A 21,476-nucleotide genomic window follows, 5' to 3' on the forward strand; every position below is an offset into this window, starting at 1 on the left:
GTGTTCAGTAACACACTCAACACTCTGTAGTTTTGACACAATTTGTCCACTAAGTTATCAATATAAAGAGATGTACATATTATTACACTACCTGGGTGGTACACAGCAAATTACATTTTCAGTAAATTATGTAGAGTATTGCAATTTATCACAATATGTATTGTATCGCAATGTATCGTGATAATCGTATCGTGACCCATGTATCGTGATACGTAGGCCTATCGTATCGTGAGGTCCTTGCCAATACCCAGCCCTACCTCCTACGGAAGCCGGGGCAGTTATGATACTGCTGGCTGCGTGAAACAACCGTTTAAAAGCAGTCTTTCCACAGCCTGTGCTGAATTTACAGTAGTAGTTAGAGAATTTTAGCAAAATGCTTGGACCATCTGTGAAAAAATTTACTACCAATAGCTTTCTTCACCAATGTGTTCTTATAGGTGTCTAGAATCTCCTCTCAATTAGTACAAACCCAAATCCTCGTGGAAAATCCTGGAGAGCCAATCAAAGTTAAGGTGCCCTGAGGGCTTGGGTGAAAAATATGATAAAAATTAAAAGTCTAAAATGAACTTGTGGGGTGTCTAACTAGGGGTTTTCAGGAGTGCTGAATCCATTCCAAACATTATTTTTGAGTAAAAATGTCTCCCTGACCATATGATATTGGTATATTGGTTATTGTTATGTAAAGCACAGTGTATAATCACCAGGATTTTCCACGAGGATTTGGGTTTGCACTAATTGAGAGGTGATTCTAGACACCTATAAGAACACATTGGTGAAGAAAGCTATTGGTAGTAAAAAAAAAAAAAAAAAAATGTGGGCTAAAATTCTCTAACTATAGGGTGTGTTTGATCTCACTATCATGGTCTCCTCTCCTAAATACGGCACAGGCTGGTACCCCTCCTCCTGGGAAAGTGTGCAGCATGGACCACACACACAAAAGCAAGGCAACTCCTGTCTTAACACTTTCAGTGAGTTGGGATTGATTAGACAGACTTGATAATTGTTGCTATTAAAGAAAATGGTGGTGTTTGTCGATCAAATACCATCAGTTTCCCAACCACTCTGACTCTGAAGAGACGCTGTGTGCGTTGAAACGTCAGTCTTTGCACCTTATTAAATAACTTGCCAGTGAAATCGTGTGCTCCAGTTTTCTCTTTGGGTTCAGTCACTTTGAAGCGATGCATTGAACTGTTTCCACATATCAGCTGGTTCAGCAAGCAAAACAGTAATGAGGGTTTCCAACTTACACTCATGGAAGTTGGAAACCCTCATTAGTGTTTTGCTTGCACCTGTGTTTACCCTACCATTTCGACACAAAATGGCCCTGCTTTAAACTAAAAATATTCCCGCTCTGGAGCTGTGGAGGTTGGTTGACACAGGTGAATGTAATCAACTAGTTGATACAGGTGATTACATTCACCTGACCTGTGTCATAACAGGCTTCAGTTCATTCAGCTGCCTGCTGCTGCTTAACACCCACACATGCATGTTTCATCAATAGGGAGTGAGTGAGTGAGTGAGTGAGTGAGTGAGTGAGTGAGTGAGTGAGTGAGTGAGTGAGTGAGTGAGTGAGTGAGTCAGTAAGCCCGACATTCGTCTAGGCCGGCCCTCCTGGGTCTGGCAAAAAAATAATAATAATAATAATAAAACGAAAAAGAAACAACAAACAAATATGGCTGTCAGTGTTCTTCATTGGCAAAACATTCATTACAAAAATGTCCCATACAGTAGAAATTCTTTAGATCCCTGCTTTACAATATGGCTAGGTCATTTTTGGTCTCTTAAATCATATTTACAGTTCAAATGTCAACAGTCAATTCTGCAAAGTAGGACTAAAAAAAGAAGGCAGCATTTTTACATGTGAAGAGAAAAAAAAGTAGTTCTAAAACAAAAATGCTGCACCCCCCCAGATTATTTTCCCCCACAGCCTTAGCCGACATTAGATTACCGGTATTTCCCCCACAGCCTTAGCTGACATTAGATTATTTTCCCCCACAGCTTTAGCTGACATTCGATTATTTTCCCCCACAGCCTTAGCTGACATTAGATTATTTCCCCCCACAGCTTTAGCTGACATTAGATTATTTTCCCCCACAGCCTTAGCTGACATTAGATTATTTTCCCCCCACAGCCTTAGCTGACATTAGATTATTTTCCCCCACAGCCTTAGCTGACATTAGATTATTTTCCCCCCACAGCCTTAGCTGACATTAGATTATTTTCCCCCACAGCCTTAGCTGACATTAGATTATTTTCCAATCTCTGTAGTAGAGAAACAAATCCCAACATCATTCTTATATATTGAACAAACATATAGACACCTTTTGTAGAAATTTTCATCAAAACAGATCATTGCAATTCAGACCAGTATCAATGATTACACCATTATGTGCATTAAGGTAGAGCTCAATTGACTTTCAATGCAATCAATCGAGGAAGTGGAATTTCATCAGAAGTCCATTAAAAAACAACAACAAAAAACATACATCTTATTTTGAACAAAATACTTGAGAATTAATATTTTGTCAGTGTTACTGTCGTGTAATTTCACTTTACGTTCTGAACCGACTGAATTCAAAGTCAATCAACTCCAGACCTGGTTCACATAGAAGCCATTTACACCATTGGGTTTTCTGCGATCAGATTGAGATCCGATTGCTCCATAGAGTAGATCGGCAGAAAAACAGCAGTGACCAGCAGTGGTTTGAGAGGACACATTGCATTTACACTTGTGTCCAATGTGGTCACAATGCATCCATGACCACCTCCGGAGGTGGTTTGGCCGATTAGATCAATCCGTCCTCAATGTGTCTTGGGGGCGTTTACACCTGCACTTTCAAGTGGTCAAGCACCAGTTGTTCCCAACCTTTTTTCTCTTATGTACCCCTTGAGCTGTTTTGCCTTGTACCCCCTCACTCATGTTGTTGATGATTCTCTGAAATGTGTTCTATTAAAATCATATTAAACTTTTAGTAGGCCTATCTAACACATGATTATTAAATGTTTTCAATTGAAAAAGTCATCAGTTTTACCAAGATGGGCCTATGAAATGACTTGGAATATTTCTTTTATCATTTTGTAAATAAATTGCAATTCCCAATCTTTCCAAGTACCCCCCTGCAAGCTCCTCAAGTACCCCTAAGATGTCGCTCTGGGCAATGGGCATCAGTTTGTACTGTAGTACTAGTAGTATTGTGGAAATTCTCTGATATCAATACCCTGTTTGGGCCTGGTATTCCCTGATATCTGATACCCATATTTTGTTCACCACATGAACCTCTGTGTGGCCGTGCTGTCCGGCCAGTGGAAGGTCTTACTGATGAAGAGGTAAAGTGTGGCCGCATTGACTGCCGTGTACAGGAGGAACTCAAGGGCAAGTCTGAGAAGAGAGGGGAGGGGCATGTGGACGCGATACATCAGGTAGGGTACGATGAAGTACCTGAACTCCAGGAGCTTCTGGGGCACCGTGGCGGCCAGGAGGCACACCAGGAACGCCAGGCTCCAGAAGAGCGAACGTGACTTGAGGGAGTCCAGGAAATTCCACCCGGCGAACACGTACGCAGGGACCAGGATGAAGCGCACCAGCCCGTGCCTCTGGAAAAGTCTTTTCCACACGTAGAAGGGGAAGTGGCGGTTGTCTGCCAGGAGGTACTTGTGGACGTAGGTGAATTTCCACACCAGGAGCAAACAGACGCCTGTGACCAAGAGATAGAAGAAAGGCTGCTTCTTCAGAGCCTGCAGGAAGCGAAGGATGCGGTAGTAGCAGAGGGAGGCTGGGAGGGAGAAGAAGAGGGCAAAGGAGAAGAAGTAGAAGAGCTGAGGGAAGTTGAGGCAGGCCTCGTGGTTCGTCCTGTCCCCCACCACTATCCCGTCGTTCAGCGCCACGAAAGCCAGGAAACCCACACCGACCGCCGCGTAGGGCCAGGCCACCAGCAGCACCGCCTTCACATGACTTGGCGAGGTGAGGAACTCCAATGTGAAGAGCATCACTTTCTTCGCCCCGCCGACCGACAGGGGAACCTGGAATGATGCCGGCTTGTCGTCCCGCTTTTTTGTCTGCTCTGTCCTCCAGGCCTCGTCCATTTTGCCGGCCACCAAAGTGCCAGCGCAGAAGGCCACCCAGATGATGTTGGTCTGGCGGAAGAGCACGGAGCAGGCGCCGAGGAGCGCCGAGGCCTTGTGGCAGCCGTGGAGTGTCATGAGGTAGGTGAAGAGGACGAAGAAAGTAGACCCGGCGTCGGTATAGTAGAGGAAGTTGAAGAAGTAGAGCACGGGGAAGGTGGACAGGGAGAGGGCCGACAGGACTCTGCGTGAGGCCGTCCGCGTCTGGAAGAGGACAGACATGAAATCAGAAAACAATCAATGCTGGTAACTGGATTTCTGGCGATTTTCATGTTTTAAACTTGGTCTGTGTGTCTTTTCCGGGTATAGAGTCCTGTCTGGGGGGTACAGACGGAGGAAGGGGAGGAATTTCGAGGTTTGAGTGACAGATTGAGGGCGAATGGTGTTACGAGAATTACTCAGAAGATCGTTTTAATGCTTTTCCAATGGTTAAATTTTGTAAAACCCACACAGATACGTGAAGAGTGACGAGTGGCATTGATTCATGACAAAAAATTAAAATGTGAAAAAATGGATATTCGAGGTCCTGCCTAGGGATGTCAATTTTCGGTTAATTTCACTTTCGATTAACCAACGCTAATAATCGATTAACCTATCGGTTAATTCATAATTTTTTAATATTAAAAAAAAAAAAAAAAAAAAAAAAAAAATTGTCTATTTACTCAATGAGCTCATGCCCAAACAAGGCGTGTCTATTTAGATGCTGAAATGTTAATGCTTTTTGTGTTAGAATTATGCCTTTATTTTTTGTTGGCTTTGCTGAAATTTATAAGTTTATTGCCACATTTTGATCAGGTAATCATTCCAAAATCATTCTGGCTCTTATATGGATGACAAGGAAATATATTTTTGAGAGCTTTATTTCCTGTTTATGTAAACATTACAACAACAACAATCTGTTATTTCTTTTGATTTTTTCACATTAGGCCTACTGTTTTTGCAGCATAAAAACTTAAACAAAATATAGCCTATTTCGATTTGCTGCCAACAATTGAACAAAATTTGAACAAAATAGTTGCATGATGCAAAACACTGTGCAAAATCTGCAAGGAAACTCAAAAAACGTGTCCAAAATTTTTTTTTTTTTTTTAATATTAACTGATAGACCGACAGCAATAACCGAACAACGACGTTAGCGACGGTTAATCGATTAACGGTTAACCGTTGACATCCCTAGTCCTGCCCCGACAGCGACGATATATACAACTGAGGAAGTGGGCTCTTAGTTTCAAGTTTAGAGCAATTGTGTGCTGAGTGACGTCACTCCATGATGTGATCAGTGATGGTCACTCGAGCAATTGTTATGTCATCAGTGATGACATAACATCACCAAACTCTTGAATTAGCTCAAGAGTTTGGTGTATAATATGCATGTTATGTCATCAGTGATGACATAACATCACCAAACTCTTGAATTAGCTCAAGAGTTTGGTGTATAATATGCATGTTATGTCATCAGTGATGACATAACAATAGAGCAGGCGAGGCCACACAGCAGCCGAGCTGCGGACGAGCTGCAGGGTGGGCGAGGCCGCTCGCGACTAGGAATCTTTCTATTATAACATGTTATTCTCATACATGTCAACATATACGTATGTATATATAAGCAAGGAACATATAGGATTATTCTTACATATGGCTACATATATGTATATAAGCAAGGAACATATAGGATTATTCTTACATATGGCTACATATATGTATATAAGCAATGAACATATAGGGTTATTGTGCCATTGGCGACATATGTACATATATAAGCAGTAAACTGTGACAGTTGGACCATGCAGCCTACTGTACATGAGCAAATTCGTTTTTTGGGGGTATGTAATTTATTTGAATGTGCTTATTGCACATTTTGTATACATTTTTGTTCCAATAAAAAGGAAAATAATTTAAGTTCGATTTTTGTCCTTGCCACTGTTATTACTAGCCCCCAGACACCCACCCCCACAACCCGAAGCTTTGAATCTATTTGAACACCTCACTGAAGCTTCAAAACCCTTTGGGTGAACTTATCCTTTAAGTAAGAGTGGCTCCAGGCGGTACTGAACCCATAACCATGGAAGTATTAGTGTCAAGTTCTCCCTGTCAATTTGACCTTAATGTAAACGCAGCTGTAGTGAGGAACCATCATGAGTGCCATATATTCATTCATTCGTCAGTGCAAAAAGATCTAATCGTCTAACATTACCTTCTCCCTGAGGTGCAGTTTGCATACGATGAGATAGAGCAGGTACAGGTTGCCGCAGCTGAAGAGCAGGTTGACGAAGCGTAGCATGGCTGTAGAGCACACCACCTTGCCCGTCAGCTCGGCCAGCCACACCACGGGCTTGATGACTCCCACGGAGGCCAGGTAAAGGCCTGGCGGAGTGGTGATCATTGGGTCCCACTGTGATAGGTAGGAAGCAATGAGGACATCAGTACAGTGAGGAGGGCTGGGCACTAATCCAAAATTATAGTTTATCGTGCTTCAGTGGAATGCCTGGAATCATATCATGGTGATATGGTGATTTTGGGATGTCGTGACACACAATTCTACTGTCTAAAATGATGATAACCAACACATTTCATAAAAACAATACAATACCAAAAAAACATTTCAAGGAATATTATGAAAAGATTCTGTTTTGTTTGACATCACATCTAACATTACCATTTGGTTCAAAGCGAAGAACATCAATTTGATTACGTATGTATTACGTAACATGTGATGATCTTGCCTACGTGAGCAATACAGTGATACATATCAATAAAAAAAAGTCACATTTAATTTAAATGTATACTATGCAACTTTTTATGGCTCTTCACATAAACCAACGTTTTTTTCTTTATTTTTTTTACATCTTCTTGAAGAGTGACTTCTAGGTAGACTGTTCTTTTGCCCCACTGTTTACAAACAATACAAATGTAAACAAACAGTTTATGTCTTTTTCTTTTAAGTACATCTAAAACACATTTTAGCTCTTGTAAACGGATATTCCGCCTCTGTCAGAGCTAAAATGTAATTTAAAATGTAAAGAAGAAGACATTTAATAAAAGTTTGTTTACGTTTGAAGGGGCCTAAAAAAGTTGCATTATAGTCTACCTTTAAACCATATTGCCCAGCCCTACACGTTGGTGACTTTCAGATCACCATGTAACACTTAGGCTAGGGCTAGGCTATAGCTAATAGGACGAATCGGCATGACGATCACTTGCCACCCAGAAATGCGGAACCCCGCAATTAACCCCGGCAGTTAACTAGTATGAGTTGTGCCAAACAAACGTTAATATCTCAAAAACTATACATCACATCGCTTATATTTTGACATTCTGAGCGAGAGCAGAATTAGCTCAAGAGTTTGGTGTATAATATGCATGTCGTGTTAAAGTTGTGTGAACTGTCACCGTTTTTAAAATGTAAACAGGGTCAGCCGGCTAGAGTCAGACACTTAAGCCTCCCAAAGCTCATGCTCCATAGGGTTCCATTGCCGCTGCCCAGAGGTTTGTTTACCAAAATGCTGCTCGGCTGATCCCTCGTATACTGAGCTAACATTGTATAATACATTACATTTACGCTCCTTTTCAGATCGATATTATAAACTCCCTTTAGCTGCAATGGGATTTTTAGGGCCTAGGCCAGGGCTATTCAACTGGCGATCTATATATATATATAACAATTAAACTTCCTTTACTTATTACACCCAAATGGTTGTGTTCCAGATGTGATGTAGCTAAAGTGAGCTAAACAAGTGAGATGCACTATAAATGTTTTTCAGGAGATGCTGTGATGTAGCCACAAGAAAGGTGCAATATTAATATTTTTTCAGGAGATGGCGCTGTGATGTAGCTAATAAAGAAAGATGCATTATAAATTGTTTTTCAGGAGCTGTGTGATGTAGCTAGCTAGGTTCTAAACAAGAAATATGGTTATAAATGTTTACAATAGTTTCTTGCTGCACTACAATGTTACAGTGCTGTTGCAGTATCTAAACACAAAAGATGCAATATTAATAGTTTTTCATGATACTCAGTATTTAATACTGTGCTAGGTTCTAAACAAGAACGACAATTTACAGTTTTCCTTTCCTGATTCCTGATGCACTATAAATGTTTACAATGCTGTGGTGTATGAGATGTAATTGACCAAATTACATTTCAAATGGCTGGCATGTCTTGTTGTAGAATACTTAGATTTGTTTCAAATATGTGTTTACTTTTGGGGCTTTAACACAGCTTTTGTTGCACAGAAATTAGGCGCTTTTAAACGAAAAATAAGCTACTTTTGCAATGTAGTGAAATAAAAGTTTTGAAAAGGCACGTTGTGTCAAGTGTACATAATAGGTTTCTGACAATGTGTAGTTGAATAGCCCTGGCCTAGGACTTGTCTGTCAGGCCACTAATAATACGTTACAAGAGCTACAATGTTGATCCCCGCTAATGCCATTCTATATGGTTGATGTGCAGATTAGAAGCCGCCTACATCTGTCACATAATTTCAAATGACAAGAGCTCTGACGTTAATCCGATAGCTACAACCACAAGATAGCTAGCTACAATGGGGGATTTGCTTAACGTTACATTTAGAAAGCCATGGTTAAATACCTCGTTGAATTTTCCGTGACAGTATTTCTGAGCTTGTGGAATATGGAAAACCTCGTCCATGTATGGTTCCCTTTGCTCCCGAGTGATTTTAGAGAAGAGTAGACATGATATCAAAAAGTTGGTGCTGCAGAGAGCAGTGAAAATGTAACCCTCAAATTTCTCCATATCGGTCCAAGAAATCCGATCGAAAAACACCATACTAATCTTCGGTTAGCTTTTATAAAGTTGTGTAAACCACATACTAAACCGACGGGACAATTACAATTCAGAAAGAAAACGGAGCTAACACATATCAACGGAAGAGATTTGATTTTTGACAGCAGCTGGTCCGTTCGTTAAACAGTCGTCACGGAAGGTCTTGAATTGAGTATTAGTTCCTATGCTGTGGACAATATTTTAGAATGATATTACTATGAAAGAATAATGTATGTATTCAACACAATTATATGGTTTATCATATTTTACTATTTGCTTTTGCGGTTTTTACTCAATCAGCTGTTTTACCGTGTATACATATCAAAAGGAACCTTCATATCAAGCTGTGTCACCGTGTTATTGTTCCCCCCTTCCATTCGCATGGAATGGTCTAGCGCGGTGCATTTTCCTAATATTCTATCAACTCTATCAACTATGCATCTAACACAGCAACTAGAGCTTTTTCCCGACCGAGAAGTGACTCAAATGCTTTTCAAAGACTTGAAAAATGCCGCAGAATTGAGACAAAGTGCCATGGAGGGTAAAATAAATGGTGCCTTGATCAATCCAACAATGGTAAGACCTCGCCTCCCCTCAACTTTTATTTAAAAAGGGGCCAATGCATCTTTACGAGGCTAGATTCCAAGTTTTGAAATTATTTTTTGTTTTGCAGTTGGTTGATCCTTTCCAAGTGCTGGTAGCTGCAAACAAGGCTGTTCACTTACACAAAATTGGAAAAATGAAGACAAGAAGCTTATATTCAGAGATTATCTTCAACCTCTCACCTACTAATAATGTAAGTAACCTTAAGGCAGCCATTCACATAATCACATCTAGCTTTTATTTGTACACTCTAGTGCACATAAATTAAATTATGTTAGTCCCCCTCTCATTCTGAATATAATCCATAATTTCTCTCTGTTGGTTACTTTGCTTGCACTGTTGGTTCCAGAGAAATTGCTGTTGCACTCAAGTGTAACTCATTCTGAATAGGAGGGAGCGTCATCTTAACGTTATAAACAGAAAAACTCAAATTATTTTATCTGTGGTCCTTGTACAGATCTCAGAGGCATTTAAAAGGTTTGGGATCTCCGATGGTGACGACTCTGTCCTCGTGGTCCTAGTTCACAACACAGCTGAGTCGCAGCTTGTGGCAGACATCAAAGTCAAGGTGGATGGACAGCAGCTTCCAGTGGAGGAGCTTTCTTCACTGTCAGACCCTGCCAAGATCAAAAAGGTTCTGATGCCATATATGCTCTTACCTGTGTGTGTGTGTGTGTGTGTGCGCGTGTGCGAGCGAGAGAGAGAGAGAGAGAGAGAGAGAAGATCTTTGAGATATCCCCCATTCAATAAAATTACACATAGGCTACTCTTACCAAAAGGAATGCTGGCATGAAAGTAAAGCATATTATGGGTTACTATTGAAGTTCTGAGTCATCTTAAGTGCTTTACTTACAAAATAGTTATTGTTTAGTAGTTTTTGTTGATATAATTATGTGCTTTTGAAAAGTAATTTAATTATTTCAGGCTACAATGTTTTTTCTATTGATATTTGTCATTTTATGTAATTTTCTCTCTCTCTCTCAGCTGTACAAAGTTGCCCCGCAGGAGGAAAAGTGCGGGACTCTGCTCGATGCAGTTGTTTGCAGAATGGCCACCAAAGATGTCATGTAGCGACAATGCAGGAACCTATATGGATCAGAAGAACACAATTTTGAAAAAGTGTACATTTTGTGGTTTAATATTTTTCCAGTATGAGGACTAGAATGAATTAATATTGATCATGTTTGATATGTTTGAGGATGTTCAATGGGAAAATGTCTATACTCAGTAGGATGCTAATCTGGCATATCAATCTTTTTTCCAACTTTTCAAGGGCATATTCAATAACTGCTTTCCTCTGGTGAGCTTCAAAACCAATATGCGCCATGGTCCTAGTAAACCTTAATTGGTTCACTTCCGGATTAATGAAAATAAATAAATAATATATATATATATATATATATATATATATATATATATATACTGTATATATAGTCCTCATATCCAACCAGACAATCACATAACATTCACCTTCCATTTTCCTGCACAACTTTAGGTAAATTTAACATAAGATAAAGAGGTCCATCTCTAGGCTATATGGAATTCTAGCCCCTCCTCAATCAGAACCTGTCCATCATTGCCTGTTTTTAAATCAAGAATGAAAAAAGCCCTGTTAAATCAATATCTCTTCTCTGCATACATGACTCTGCATATATATTTTGGCTTTTTTCTTTTTCTTTTCTTTCTTTTCTCATTTAAATTTTAATTCTATTTCATACTTGTTGATTTTGTTACTACTTATGTTGTTTGAGTTATTCACAAGTAGAGGCCTTGTATAGGCCCTTGCGGGTCTCTTGCCCCTACTCTGCACATCTTGTTTTTTGGTGAACTTGCTAACTTTCAGTATTTCTATATGTTTTAATGTGTGCTAAAAAACAAAAACAAAAAAACATTTTCTTTTGTGATGCCAAAAGCACTAATTGGATTGTCCCAAAAGTGCAGACTTCTCCCCTCTTGCGCTGCAGGCAAACTCAATAAACCCTAAAAGTCAGTAAAATGATTTCAACCCAGGTGTACTCAATTTATAAACTATTGCAGATGTAGCAGCAAAGAAGAAAATCATAAAAAACTAATTTTTCATAGTGGATTATTATCTGTCATCAAAGTGTTTGTTCTGTATTGCCCTTTAACCAATAAAAAAATAAAAAAATACATTTTTCACAAGTCTTTTCATTGACTTGCCCTGTTTTTACTTATGCTTAGCCTGCAGTTGGGGGAAGTTACCTTACGTCATACAGTTAGACTTATTACACTCCTATAAATTCAAGGAAAAGTCAAGTTCTCGATTCCACCCCAGTAGTCACATGATAAAGCATGGATAGCATTAGTCACATCAAAGTTTGTCAGTCTGGGAAGTTGGCAAGCTCATCTTTTCCCACGTTCCCTCCGCTGAGGATGCAGACAACGTTCTTCCCCTGCAGGTCGGGTATCTTGTCATTGACGATGGCAGCGAAGGCAGCGGATCCTGACGGCTCGACCACCAGACCTGACCTGTAGAGCACCGACACCGCCGCCCGGATCTGCTCGTCGCTCACCAGGACGATCCCCTCCACGTAGCGCTGGCACAATTCGTAGGGCAGAGTGCCTGGAGAGACACAAGTTATTACTGAAGTAAAGGCTTAATATGATTTCCATTGACAAATATGACTCTCAGATCACTCAGTTTTCTAGTGTGACATATGTTTAAAGTGTTTTTGCACATTCGTCTGGCTGTTCTGTTCTTTGTCCCTGTTAACATTTTTAGAGATGCTTGGCACTTGGCATCGTGAAAATTAGGAAAAGTGTCAGAAGGGAACTGGGATTAAGAAGACAGCAGTGAAGTTTTTTGTGCAGAAGATAATAGAGTAGTGCAGGAATGAGTCAGGAAGACCTGGATGCTAACACTTTCGGTATGGAGATTTTGGTTAAATACTTGAAATAAGGTCTGTGGTTAACAAAAGTTTATGAAACAACAACTTTGTGTTCAGCACATTGAGATAATCTTCACAAATGAGGACAACTTTTATGATTTTCAAAGTGTAAATGCGTTTCTTTAACGCAGTTTTCAGAAAAGTCGTCAAGTTCGCTGTTTCATAAACTTTTCTTAACCACAGACCTTATTTCATGAATTTAACCAAAAATTCCATTCACTGCAGGCAGGGACTTCTGGGTAAGCCTACAAAAATATGTCATCCCTGCGGTACTCTATAAAGGCCCTCTATGATCTCTGACATAACTAGAACGACCGCACCGCAGATCTATGCCTCCGCCAACAAGTGAGCAGTCGACATGCATGTCTGTCCAGACTTTGACGTTTGAGCCAAATGTGAGGACATTTAGTCAAGGTGTTACTGAGATATGGCGTTACCGAGCTTGAAAATGACATTCGTGAGGTCACAGTGGCCTTGACCTTTGACCACCAAAATGTAATCAGTTCTTCCTTAAATCCAAGTGGACGTTTGAGGCAAATTGGAAGAAATTCAGTCAAGGCGTTCTTGAGATATCGCGTTAACAAGCTTGAAAATGGCGCTAGTGAGGTCACAGTGACCTTAACCTTTGTCCTTTGACCACCAAAATCGAATTAGTTCATCCTTGAGTCCAAGTCGTCGTTTGAGCCAAATTGGAAGACATTTCGTCACGGCGTTCCTGAGATATCGCGTTAAAGAGCTTGGAAATGGGGTTTGTGAGGTCACCGTGACCTTTAACAACCAAAATGTGATCAGTTCATGCTTGAGTCCAAGTGGACGTTTGAGGAAAATTGGATGAAATTCCGTCAATGCGTTCCTGAGATATCGTGTTAACGACCATGAAATGAGCGGTTGTGAGGTCACAGTGACCTTGAACTTTGACCTTTGACCACAAAAATCTAATCAGTTCATCCTTGAGTCCAAGTGGACGTTTGAGGCAAATTTGAAGAAATTCCATCAAGGCATTCCTTAGATATCACGTTAACGAACTTGGGAATGGCATTCGTGAGGTCACAGTGACCTTGAACTTTGACCTATGACACCAAAATCTAATCCGTTCATCCTCCGTTCAGCTAAAAAAAAACATGTAGATGAGGTTCTTTAATAAATACTAGAAGAGACACACACACCTGCAAACGGCGGTGCAAGTCCTGAGGCGATGCTCTTGGTGTCCATGCCCACTGGCTTCTTCTTGATGAAACTTTGGTACATGGTGCAGGCTGGATAGAGTTGACATAGCAAAGAGAAAAAGCTTTAGACAAGATGATCATTGTGTGCTGTAATGTAATATTTCTTCTGGTCATGGAAACCAAATCTTTATTTTAGAATAACTGAATCACACTATGAGCCCATGCTCTCTATCTTGCGAAGCAGTGGCGCTCGGGCAATTACCCACAGGTGTTAGTGCAGTTGGAGGCGAAGTCCTTTGATATTTTCAGCAGTGCACATTTGGCACTTTGCATGCCGTGCAAAGCTGAAATGGGCTGGGCAGGAGTAGAATTATTTACAGGCGTGGTCAGGACGTAAGAACTACACAACCAATCAGATTCCCCTCTCTCATTCCCTTTAATACCGTTTGCGCTATGCCATTATATATATGAGTGTGCTGGTATTCTCTATGCGTAATTGGACATCTCCAAAACAAAGCGCTCATTATAGATACTATGTACCAATAACACTTTTTGCATGACATGAAAATGGATATTCCACTAATATTCCCGTTTACATGCATAAAAGGTCCCCATCCATGGCAGGGTATTGAAGCTGAATGACGGGTATAATCATAAAGGGGAAAAAATAAGAATATTATTATAGTATTAATTATAGTATTAGTGATTAATCTAGGCGATGCAGTTATGGCTTAGAAAATCCTGACACCCTGACATTTTTATGGCATTCTCTCATATTAATTCCTGACATAACATTTCTGAAAGAGAGGCAGAGAGAGAGAGAGAGAGAGACAGATAGATATTGAGAGAGGGGGAGGGAGATTGCAGTTTATTGATTGGTTTATTTATTTGTTTGTTTGTTTATTTATTTATTTTTCTGATGTAGGCTCGACTGACATAACATGCAGCACATTGCCCAAGAGAGGGGCAGAGAGAGAGAGGTAGATAGATAGAGAGGGAGCGAGATTGCAAAATAGCAATGCCCGGATCTGAATTGCAGTTAGAAGTGGGTCAGACCTCGTCTAAGCGCAGTTGATTCCACTAAGCCGTGTGATGGCAGTGCGCCAGCATTTCCCCTGGCCACACCTACTTTTCAGAACGTCACACACCCATAGGCATAAGTGAGGGTGCACAAAGCCGCTTGCTGTCTTCCTGGCACGGGAAAGACAGCCAGGGCAGACGCAAACGCTATTGGCCAGGGAGCACCCTGTCGTATGATAGGGCCCCATGATCTAGGTTTGCTGCACCTCCTTCTGGTTCCACTCCGTAGATCCTGGTCTTGTGGCAGCCTGACAGTTTGACAGCAGCAGACACTCCAGCCAGTAGCCCCCCACCACCACAACACACCACCAGCACGTCCGGATCAGGCATCACCTCCAGCACCTCCATGCCGAGACTGGACACACACGCACACGCACACACGCACGCACACGCACGCACACGCACACACACACACACACACACACACACACACACACACACACACACACACACACACACACACACACACACACACACACACACACACACACACACACATACACACACACACACACAGTTTTGTTGTTGGGCATGGAGCAGCAGGAGTCCCATGTGCTCAAAATAGAAGGATATGATGCAGATTTTCCCACAAAGTTAAACAAAAATATATATGCTTTTTGACCCTATTAGCTAATTTCCCACATCATAACCAACCCCACCCATAAACATGCAGACACACAACTTTCAAAGTGCCACAACCACAGTACAGTGGAGCATTATTGGGCGCTCTCCCCCCGAAAACCCTGTTTCCTTTTCCTGAGACAGGAAGATCCCCGCTCAGGCCTGACTTCACCTGGAGTGTCCTGCTATCAGATCCATGTCATCGTAGGAGTGCAGGAAGGTCATGTTGTCCTCCTGAATGCAGCGGTTCACCACAGTCATCAGACAGGAGGTGGGGACTCGCTCCACCTCCACCCCAAAACTCTGAGGAGGAGAATGACACTCGCTTCAATCACCAAGTATAAACACCTGTACAGGTATATCAGACAGATTACATGAACATACATTGCTCATTGCAATGCATATCTTAAAACTGGTGTGATGGCAAATGTATGACATGGAAAGTTGCATGCAGTGAAAAACATGCCTATTCAATTTGTTGTCGATCAGAGGTTTTCAAAGTGGGAGGCGGGCCTCCCCAGGGGGGCTCCAAACTGTTTCAAGAGAGGCTCAGTGAATGGAAGTGAAAAAAATATTACATTAGTTATGAAAAGGAGATCACATAGGATAGCCTAACTGTGTGTGATTTGGTTAAAGAGATAGTTCAGAGATGTCGTTTTGGGGAATTTGACAGTTTTTCCCACTTTCCCAGAGTCAGAAGCAAATACATGCCTTCTTCCAGTGTTTTCCCTAGGATGGAGTTGTACATGTAGCAGCAGTGGTGAAGCACAATTTTCTTTATTTCGCTTGCAAAGCGCACCCTGCCTAGTGCCTAGTCCTGTCCTGTCTAGTAGGACAGCCAGTCAATAAAATTGTATTAGGCAATTAGGGATGTAATGGTATGAAATGTCACAGTATGGTACCGTATCTACCAAAAATATCAAGGCATTTCACAATATTATTTCCCCCATTTTAATTAAACATACATATGGCCCATCTAAAAAAAAAAAAACTTTTCAAAACAACAGTTCAGTGGTTAGTTTTTCCAATGTGGAGGTAAATAACAGAATTTAGTGCTTTATTTTTTGAGAGGGACATTTTAACCACCTTTTAATATTCCCCTGCCCCCCATGCTTCCTACACCTGTGCGTTGTGCTGACACACAGGTATGTGAATTGACTGGATATGAAGCATCTGTAATATAAAGAAAACATCTATAGCAGCGGTGGCCCCTATATGTATTCAGCAGCGGTGGTGCACCGCTGCTGAATACATATAGGGGAAACACTGCCTTCAGACAGACCTTTTTATGATATATTTGGTGTGTAGTCAAACTATATCAGGCTAGCCTGGCACAATTGTTGAGTGTCTGTGGGATGGGGTCGCATTTTTCCAAGCCTTGTCTGAGGGGAGGCCCACAGTCTCAGACTTTGAAAACCTCTGTTCTAGATTATATGGGCTTGTTGAAAGATTTCAGGGTATCTGCAGGTAAGTATCAGAAAGCCAAATGTAACACTTTTTAAGACTATGAATACCTGAACTGAATTTAAGGCTATTTTTTTTTAAGTATGTTTAGTAGTTTTCAGTTTGCAGAGGGACAGACAATATGTCCCCTCTATTCCCACTTACATGTACCCACACCCCAAACACATTCTCCACACCAGATAAATGATGCCCACACACATACATACAAATCAAGAGTAGCATAAAAACACAAACAAAGCACCTAAACAGAAGGTTAATACTGTACAATTAAGTCTACCAGGGGTATTCAGACATAGTAAAGGGATACTGGCTTATTACATGTTAAGACCTAGAGAGAAATGCACCTCAAGATGTCAGACCATGCTAGTCCATAGAGACTAATGTAAGGCTAATTTAAAAACTGAAATAAAGAAACAAAAGGTTGTCAAAAAACATTATATCTGAACACAGCTGACGAAAGTTTTGAAAAATGGCAGAAGCCTACCACATGATTGCCATAGATCACATTAACCCTGTATCTGTATTAATCTAGGAGTGGACATGCTGTTTGCTGGCATGATTCACATCTTTGGGTGAAGCTACACAATTCATGGCATTTGCCTTATTTTGTTTGCCTTACAGACCATGTCTGCCTTGAGTAGATATCAGTGAAAGTAAAGAATCTGGTAATACTACTAATATTAATTTGAGAAACGTAATTGAAAACAAACCAGTATAACATGGTGAAAAATGCTGTTCAAGGCTTTCAATAAGATAATGTAAGACTTAACAAACACACGTTATCTAGTGTGCTGTGTAACAAACACACGTTATCTAGTGTGCTGTGTAACAAACACACGTTATCTAGTGTGCTGTGTAACAAACACACGTTATCTAGTGTGCTGTGTAACAAACACACGTTATCTAGTGTGCTGTGTAACAAACACACGTTATCTAGTGTGCTGTGTAACAAACACACGTTATCTAGTGTGCTGTGTAACAAACACACGTTATCTAGTGTGCTGTGTAACAAACACACGTTATCTAGTGTGCTGTGTAACAAACACACGTTATCTAGTGTGCTGTGTAACAAACACACGTTATCTAGTGTGCGGTGTAACAAACACACGTTATCTAGTGTGCTGTGTAACAAACACACGTTATCTAGTGTGCGGTGTAACAAACACACGTTATCTAGTGTGCTGTGTAACCGTGTCACTTTTTGCCTTCTTCTCTGATGTGGTTTCCCCCAATTTTCTCCCCCATTGTACTTGGCCAATTCCGCCTGCCAAGCTGTCCTGGTCGTAGCGCCACCCCCTCTGCCGATCTGGGGAGAGTTGTAGACTAGTAGCACATGCTTCATCCCATACATGATTCTGAGATTAAAGTCAGAATTCTGAGATTAAAGTCAGAATTCTGAGATTAAAGTTCGAATTCTGAGGAAAAACCACCCACCCCCATATAGTGACTATGACTAGCCTGGGTAAACCCAGCCCCCAGTGACCTGCTCTCAGGCTTACCCTGACTGAGAGCAGGTCTGAGAGCAGGTCACGTGGCGGCTGGGTTTACCCAGGCTAGACTATGACCTCTGACCTGTATGAGTATGGATCTGGATGCTGGGGCTGTTTCCGGCATCACCACCTTGCCCTTGGACCCGTAGTATTTTGAGGCGTATGCAAAAGACTTCCCGTAGTTCCCTGCAGACATGGTGACAAAATGGCCACCCTTCTCTCTCCTGGCGAACTGATTGGCCACTCCTCTGATCTTGAAAGAGCCTGTCAATCAAACACATATGTCATCATCAGCCATCCTCAAGCCATTGCATACCACTATAACCATACATGTCACTAAATTGGATCTCCACTTACCGGTTCTCTGCATGTTCTCCAGTTTGAGGTGGATGTTGCAGGAGATGCTGAGAGGCAGGGTGGTCTGGCACCAGGGGATCATAGGAGTGTGGATGACACCCAGGGGACTGCTCCTCACCGTCTCCCAGGCTTCTCTCAGCAGATCCAGGGTGACGGCGTCTGCAGACACCTCACCCATCTGTGTTTACATCAGAAACATCAGGGTGGGTTTTCAGAGTTTATGCAAGACTTTTAGCTAATAAAAATCTAAATTACATATATTAATGGTGAATATTGTAGCGTATCGGGTAATTACGTGTATTGGGGTGTTTCCGTGCTTGGCTAGGAACTGATATGTGGGGGTGTGTTCCTAGGGGGAAGGGGATATATGTGACCAGCGGCCGGGGCGGAGGCCAGTCAGGCCAGGGTGGGCGAGCTGACCGGGTGGTTTAGAGCTAGCAGCGAAGCTAGCTGCTAGGAGCGTGTATTGTGAAGACAAGAATAAAAAGCCTGTACCAACTTCAAGTCTCCAGTTCCTTGGACGAATACCCACTTCGTTACATTGGTGCCAGACAGTAAAGCGGTAACGCCTCTGATTCGGCCGAGAGGGGAGAGGGTGAGAAGGAACGGCAAAAGAGACGGGTGGTGCGGCTTTTTGGCTCTAGAAACTAGCGCTAGTAAGTTAGCTACCAGGGGTGCTAACTGCTAACTGCTAGCTGCTAAAACCACGTGCGATGGTGCGCGGAGAATCAAGTATCTCCGGAGAATGGCCATCGGTGAACGGGAGGAAAGGAGAGCTGACGGCGGGGATCAGCTCGATGCTGGCGGGCATGGAGGCCCGTGTGTTGAGAGAGGTCGGACGGCTGGTGCAAGAGACTCCTGCCTGGGCAGTAGAGGTGATGCGGGCGCTGCGAGAAGTCATGCAGCGGGTGGACTTGATGAGCGCGGAGGTAATGCAGCGGGGAGAGCGGCCGGAAGAGCCACGGAAGAGACTGTGTTGGACCTGCAGAGAGCCGGGCCACGTGGCGAGGTGGTGCCGATGCGGTTCCGGGAGACGGACCGGGTATGCGGGACAACGACATGGACAGCAGGGAGCCTGCTGGGCATGTAGCGCGATCGGACATCTAGCCAGAGAGTGTCCAGAGGCTGTCGGAGATCGGGGGGCAGCGGGAGAAGAGAGACGTGCAGGCGGCAGACAGGTGAGACTCTGCTGGACTTGCCAGTCACCGGAGCACTTGGCCAGGGACTGCACTGAGAGTGTGGAGGCCGGAGGTGAGACGCAGGCTGGGAAGGGCGTGAACAGCCAGAGGGAAGAGAGGGACATCGTCTGCAGCGTTGTTACAGTCGGGAGAGCGACGCTCGTGTCTCCGAGTGAGCGAGAGGGGTTACCGCCGGGGGAACCGGCCCAGCCTAACCGCTATACACCCCCTAACGTTGCACTGCGGAGAGCCGAGGGGAAGATCGACGCCGGTGGTGTTCGCTCTGCTGTCCTCAACCCTGGAGGAGGGGGACGGAAAAACGAGCGGAGAGCCGAGGGGAAGATCGACGCCGGTGGTGTTCGCTCTGCTGTCCTCAACCCTGGAGGAGGGGGACGGAAAAACGAGCGAGTGCGAGGCCGGGAGGACGACGCCAGGGTCAGCTGGAGAGTCGACGGGCGCGAGTGGAGACCGGAGGACGAGGATGTCGATCCGGTGCTCGTTCGAGCATTTGGCTACTGGAACAAACAAAAGGGGGGACCGAAAAGAGTGCTTCAGGGAGAATTGGTGAAGCTGGGAAAAGGGGGGATGGAAATGGGGTTTAAAAGAAAAGCTAAGGAAAATGTGGGGGCTTGTGTTTGAATTGAATGTGTGAAAAAGAAGGAAACAATGAAAAACTAGACATTATGGAGTGCCTAATGGGAAACTAGACATTATGGGGGTACCTAATGGAAAACTAGACATTACGGAGTACCTAATGAAAAACTGGACATTATGACGGGGGTGCTGAAAAGAAAAGACTGTTGTTGGGGAATTATAATTTGATGTGGTGATGGGAAAAATATTGTGTTGGGTGTGTTTTGGTACAGGGGGATGTGTGTGGGTTGTGCATGTCGCGTGGAAGCGACATTAAATTTGTGTGGGGGATATGTAGCGTATCGGGTAATTACGTGTATTGGGGTGTTTCCGTGCTTGGCTAGGAACTGATATGTGGGGGTGTGTTCCTAGGGGGAAGGGGATATATGTGACCAGCGGCCGGGGCGGAGGCCAGTCAGGCCAGGGTGGGCGAGCTGACCGGGTGGTTTAGAGCTAGCAGCGAAGCTAGCTGCTAGGAGCGTGTATTGTGAAGACAAGAATAAAAAGCCTGTACCAACTTCAAGTCTCCAGTTCCTTGGACGAATACCCACTTCGTTACAATATCATAAGTAACTTTAGTAGGGCACCAGTCTCTGATGTAGTATAAAAGTCAAGATGCTCTTTAATAATCAAAAACAAATTAATACAACTTAAATAAAAAATGTGAAGTAATATTAAATAATCTGGCAATGTTGTCCACAATATTTCTCAAGAGATGAGATGTGTATAAAGATTTTTTTGTTTTTAGATAGGCTACTTTACTTTACAAACAGAATCATAGAATGTCTGAAGTTCAACATAAAACAAGTTTATGTTTGGAAACGGAAGAAATCTGGTCTTGTGAATATTATGATGCTGCCTGTGTGTGTGTGTGTGTGTGTGTGTGTGTGTGTGTGTGTGTGTGTGTGTGTGTGTGTGTGTGTGTGTGTGTGTGTGTGTGTGTGTGTGTGTGTGTGTGTGTGCGTGTGTGTGCCTAGGTAGGTTGCTATTACTAAGTGCAATGTACAAAGACCCGTTGCATAAATATACGCTTCATGTGTTTTAGAGTAATTTATCACTAACCTTGTTATT

General features: G+C 42.5%; 3 protein-coding genes across 3 annotated transcripts; 1 reads left to right on the top strand and 2 right to left on the bottom strand.

Annotated features, from left to right (window-relative positions):
• Positions 1-1,687: 1,687 nt before the first annotated feature.
• On the bottom strand, positions 1,688-8,943 carry alg10 (ALG10 alpha-1,2-mannosyltransferase). The gene is made up of 3 exons (XM_083655201.1): positions 8,710-8,943; positions 6,317-6,514; positions 1,688-4,326 (listed from the first exon to the last, which is right to left on the bottom strand). Exons 1-3 carry the CDS (start codon positions 8,905-8,907, stop codon positions 3,265-3,267), a joined length of 1,458 nt encoding a protein of 485 aa, XP_083511327.1. The 5' UTR covers positions 8,908-8,943; the 3' UTR covers positions 1,688-3,264.
• Positions 8,944-9,339: 396 nt separating this feature from the next.
• On the top strand, positions 9,340-10,812 carry tprkb (Tp53rk binding protein; the record flags this gene model as incomplete). The annotated part of the gene is made up of 4 exons (XM_083655281.1): positions 9,340-9,480; positions 9,578-9,700; positions 9,965-10,141; positions 10,492-10,812. The coding sequence occupies 4 exons, from the start codon at positions 9,340-9,342 to the stop codon at positions 10,576-10,578; spliced, it is 528 nt and encodes a 175-aa protein (XP_083511407.1). The 3' UTR covers positions 10,579-10,812.
• Positions 10,813-11,849: 1,037 nt separating this feature from the next.
• On the bottom strand, positions 11,850-18,772 carry LOC310793448 (L-threonine ammonia-lyase-like; the record flags this gene model as incomplete). The annotated part of the gene is made up of 6 exons (XM_083655257.1): positions 11,850-12,091; positions 13,583-13,672; positions 14,869-15,017; positions 15,456-15,586; positions 18,320-18,501; positions 18,595-18,772. 6 exons carry the CDS (start codon positions 18,770-18,772, stop codon positions 11,850-11,852), a joined length of 972 nt encoding a protein of 323 aa, XP_083511383.1.
• Between the last annotated feature and the right edge of the window lie 2,704 nt (positions 18,773-21,476).

The sequence above is a fragment of the Poromitra crassiceps genome (assembly GCF_964638095.1).
Source record: "Poromitra crassiceps genome assembly, chromosome: 2".
Classification (NCBI taxonomy): Eukaryota; Metazoa; Chordata; class Actinopteri; order Beryciformes; family Melamphaidae; genus Poromitra; species Poromitra crassiceps.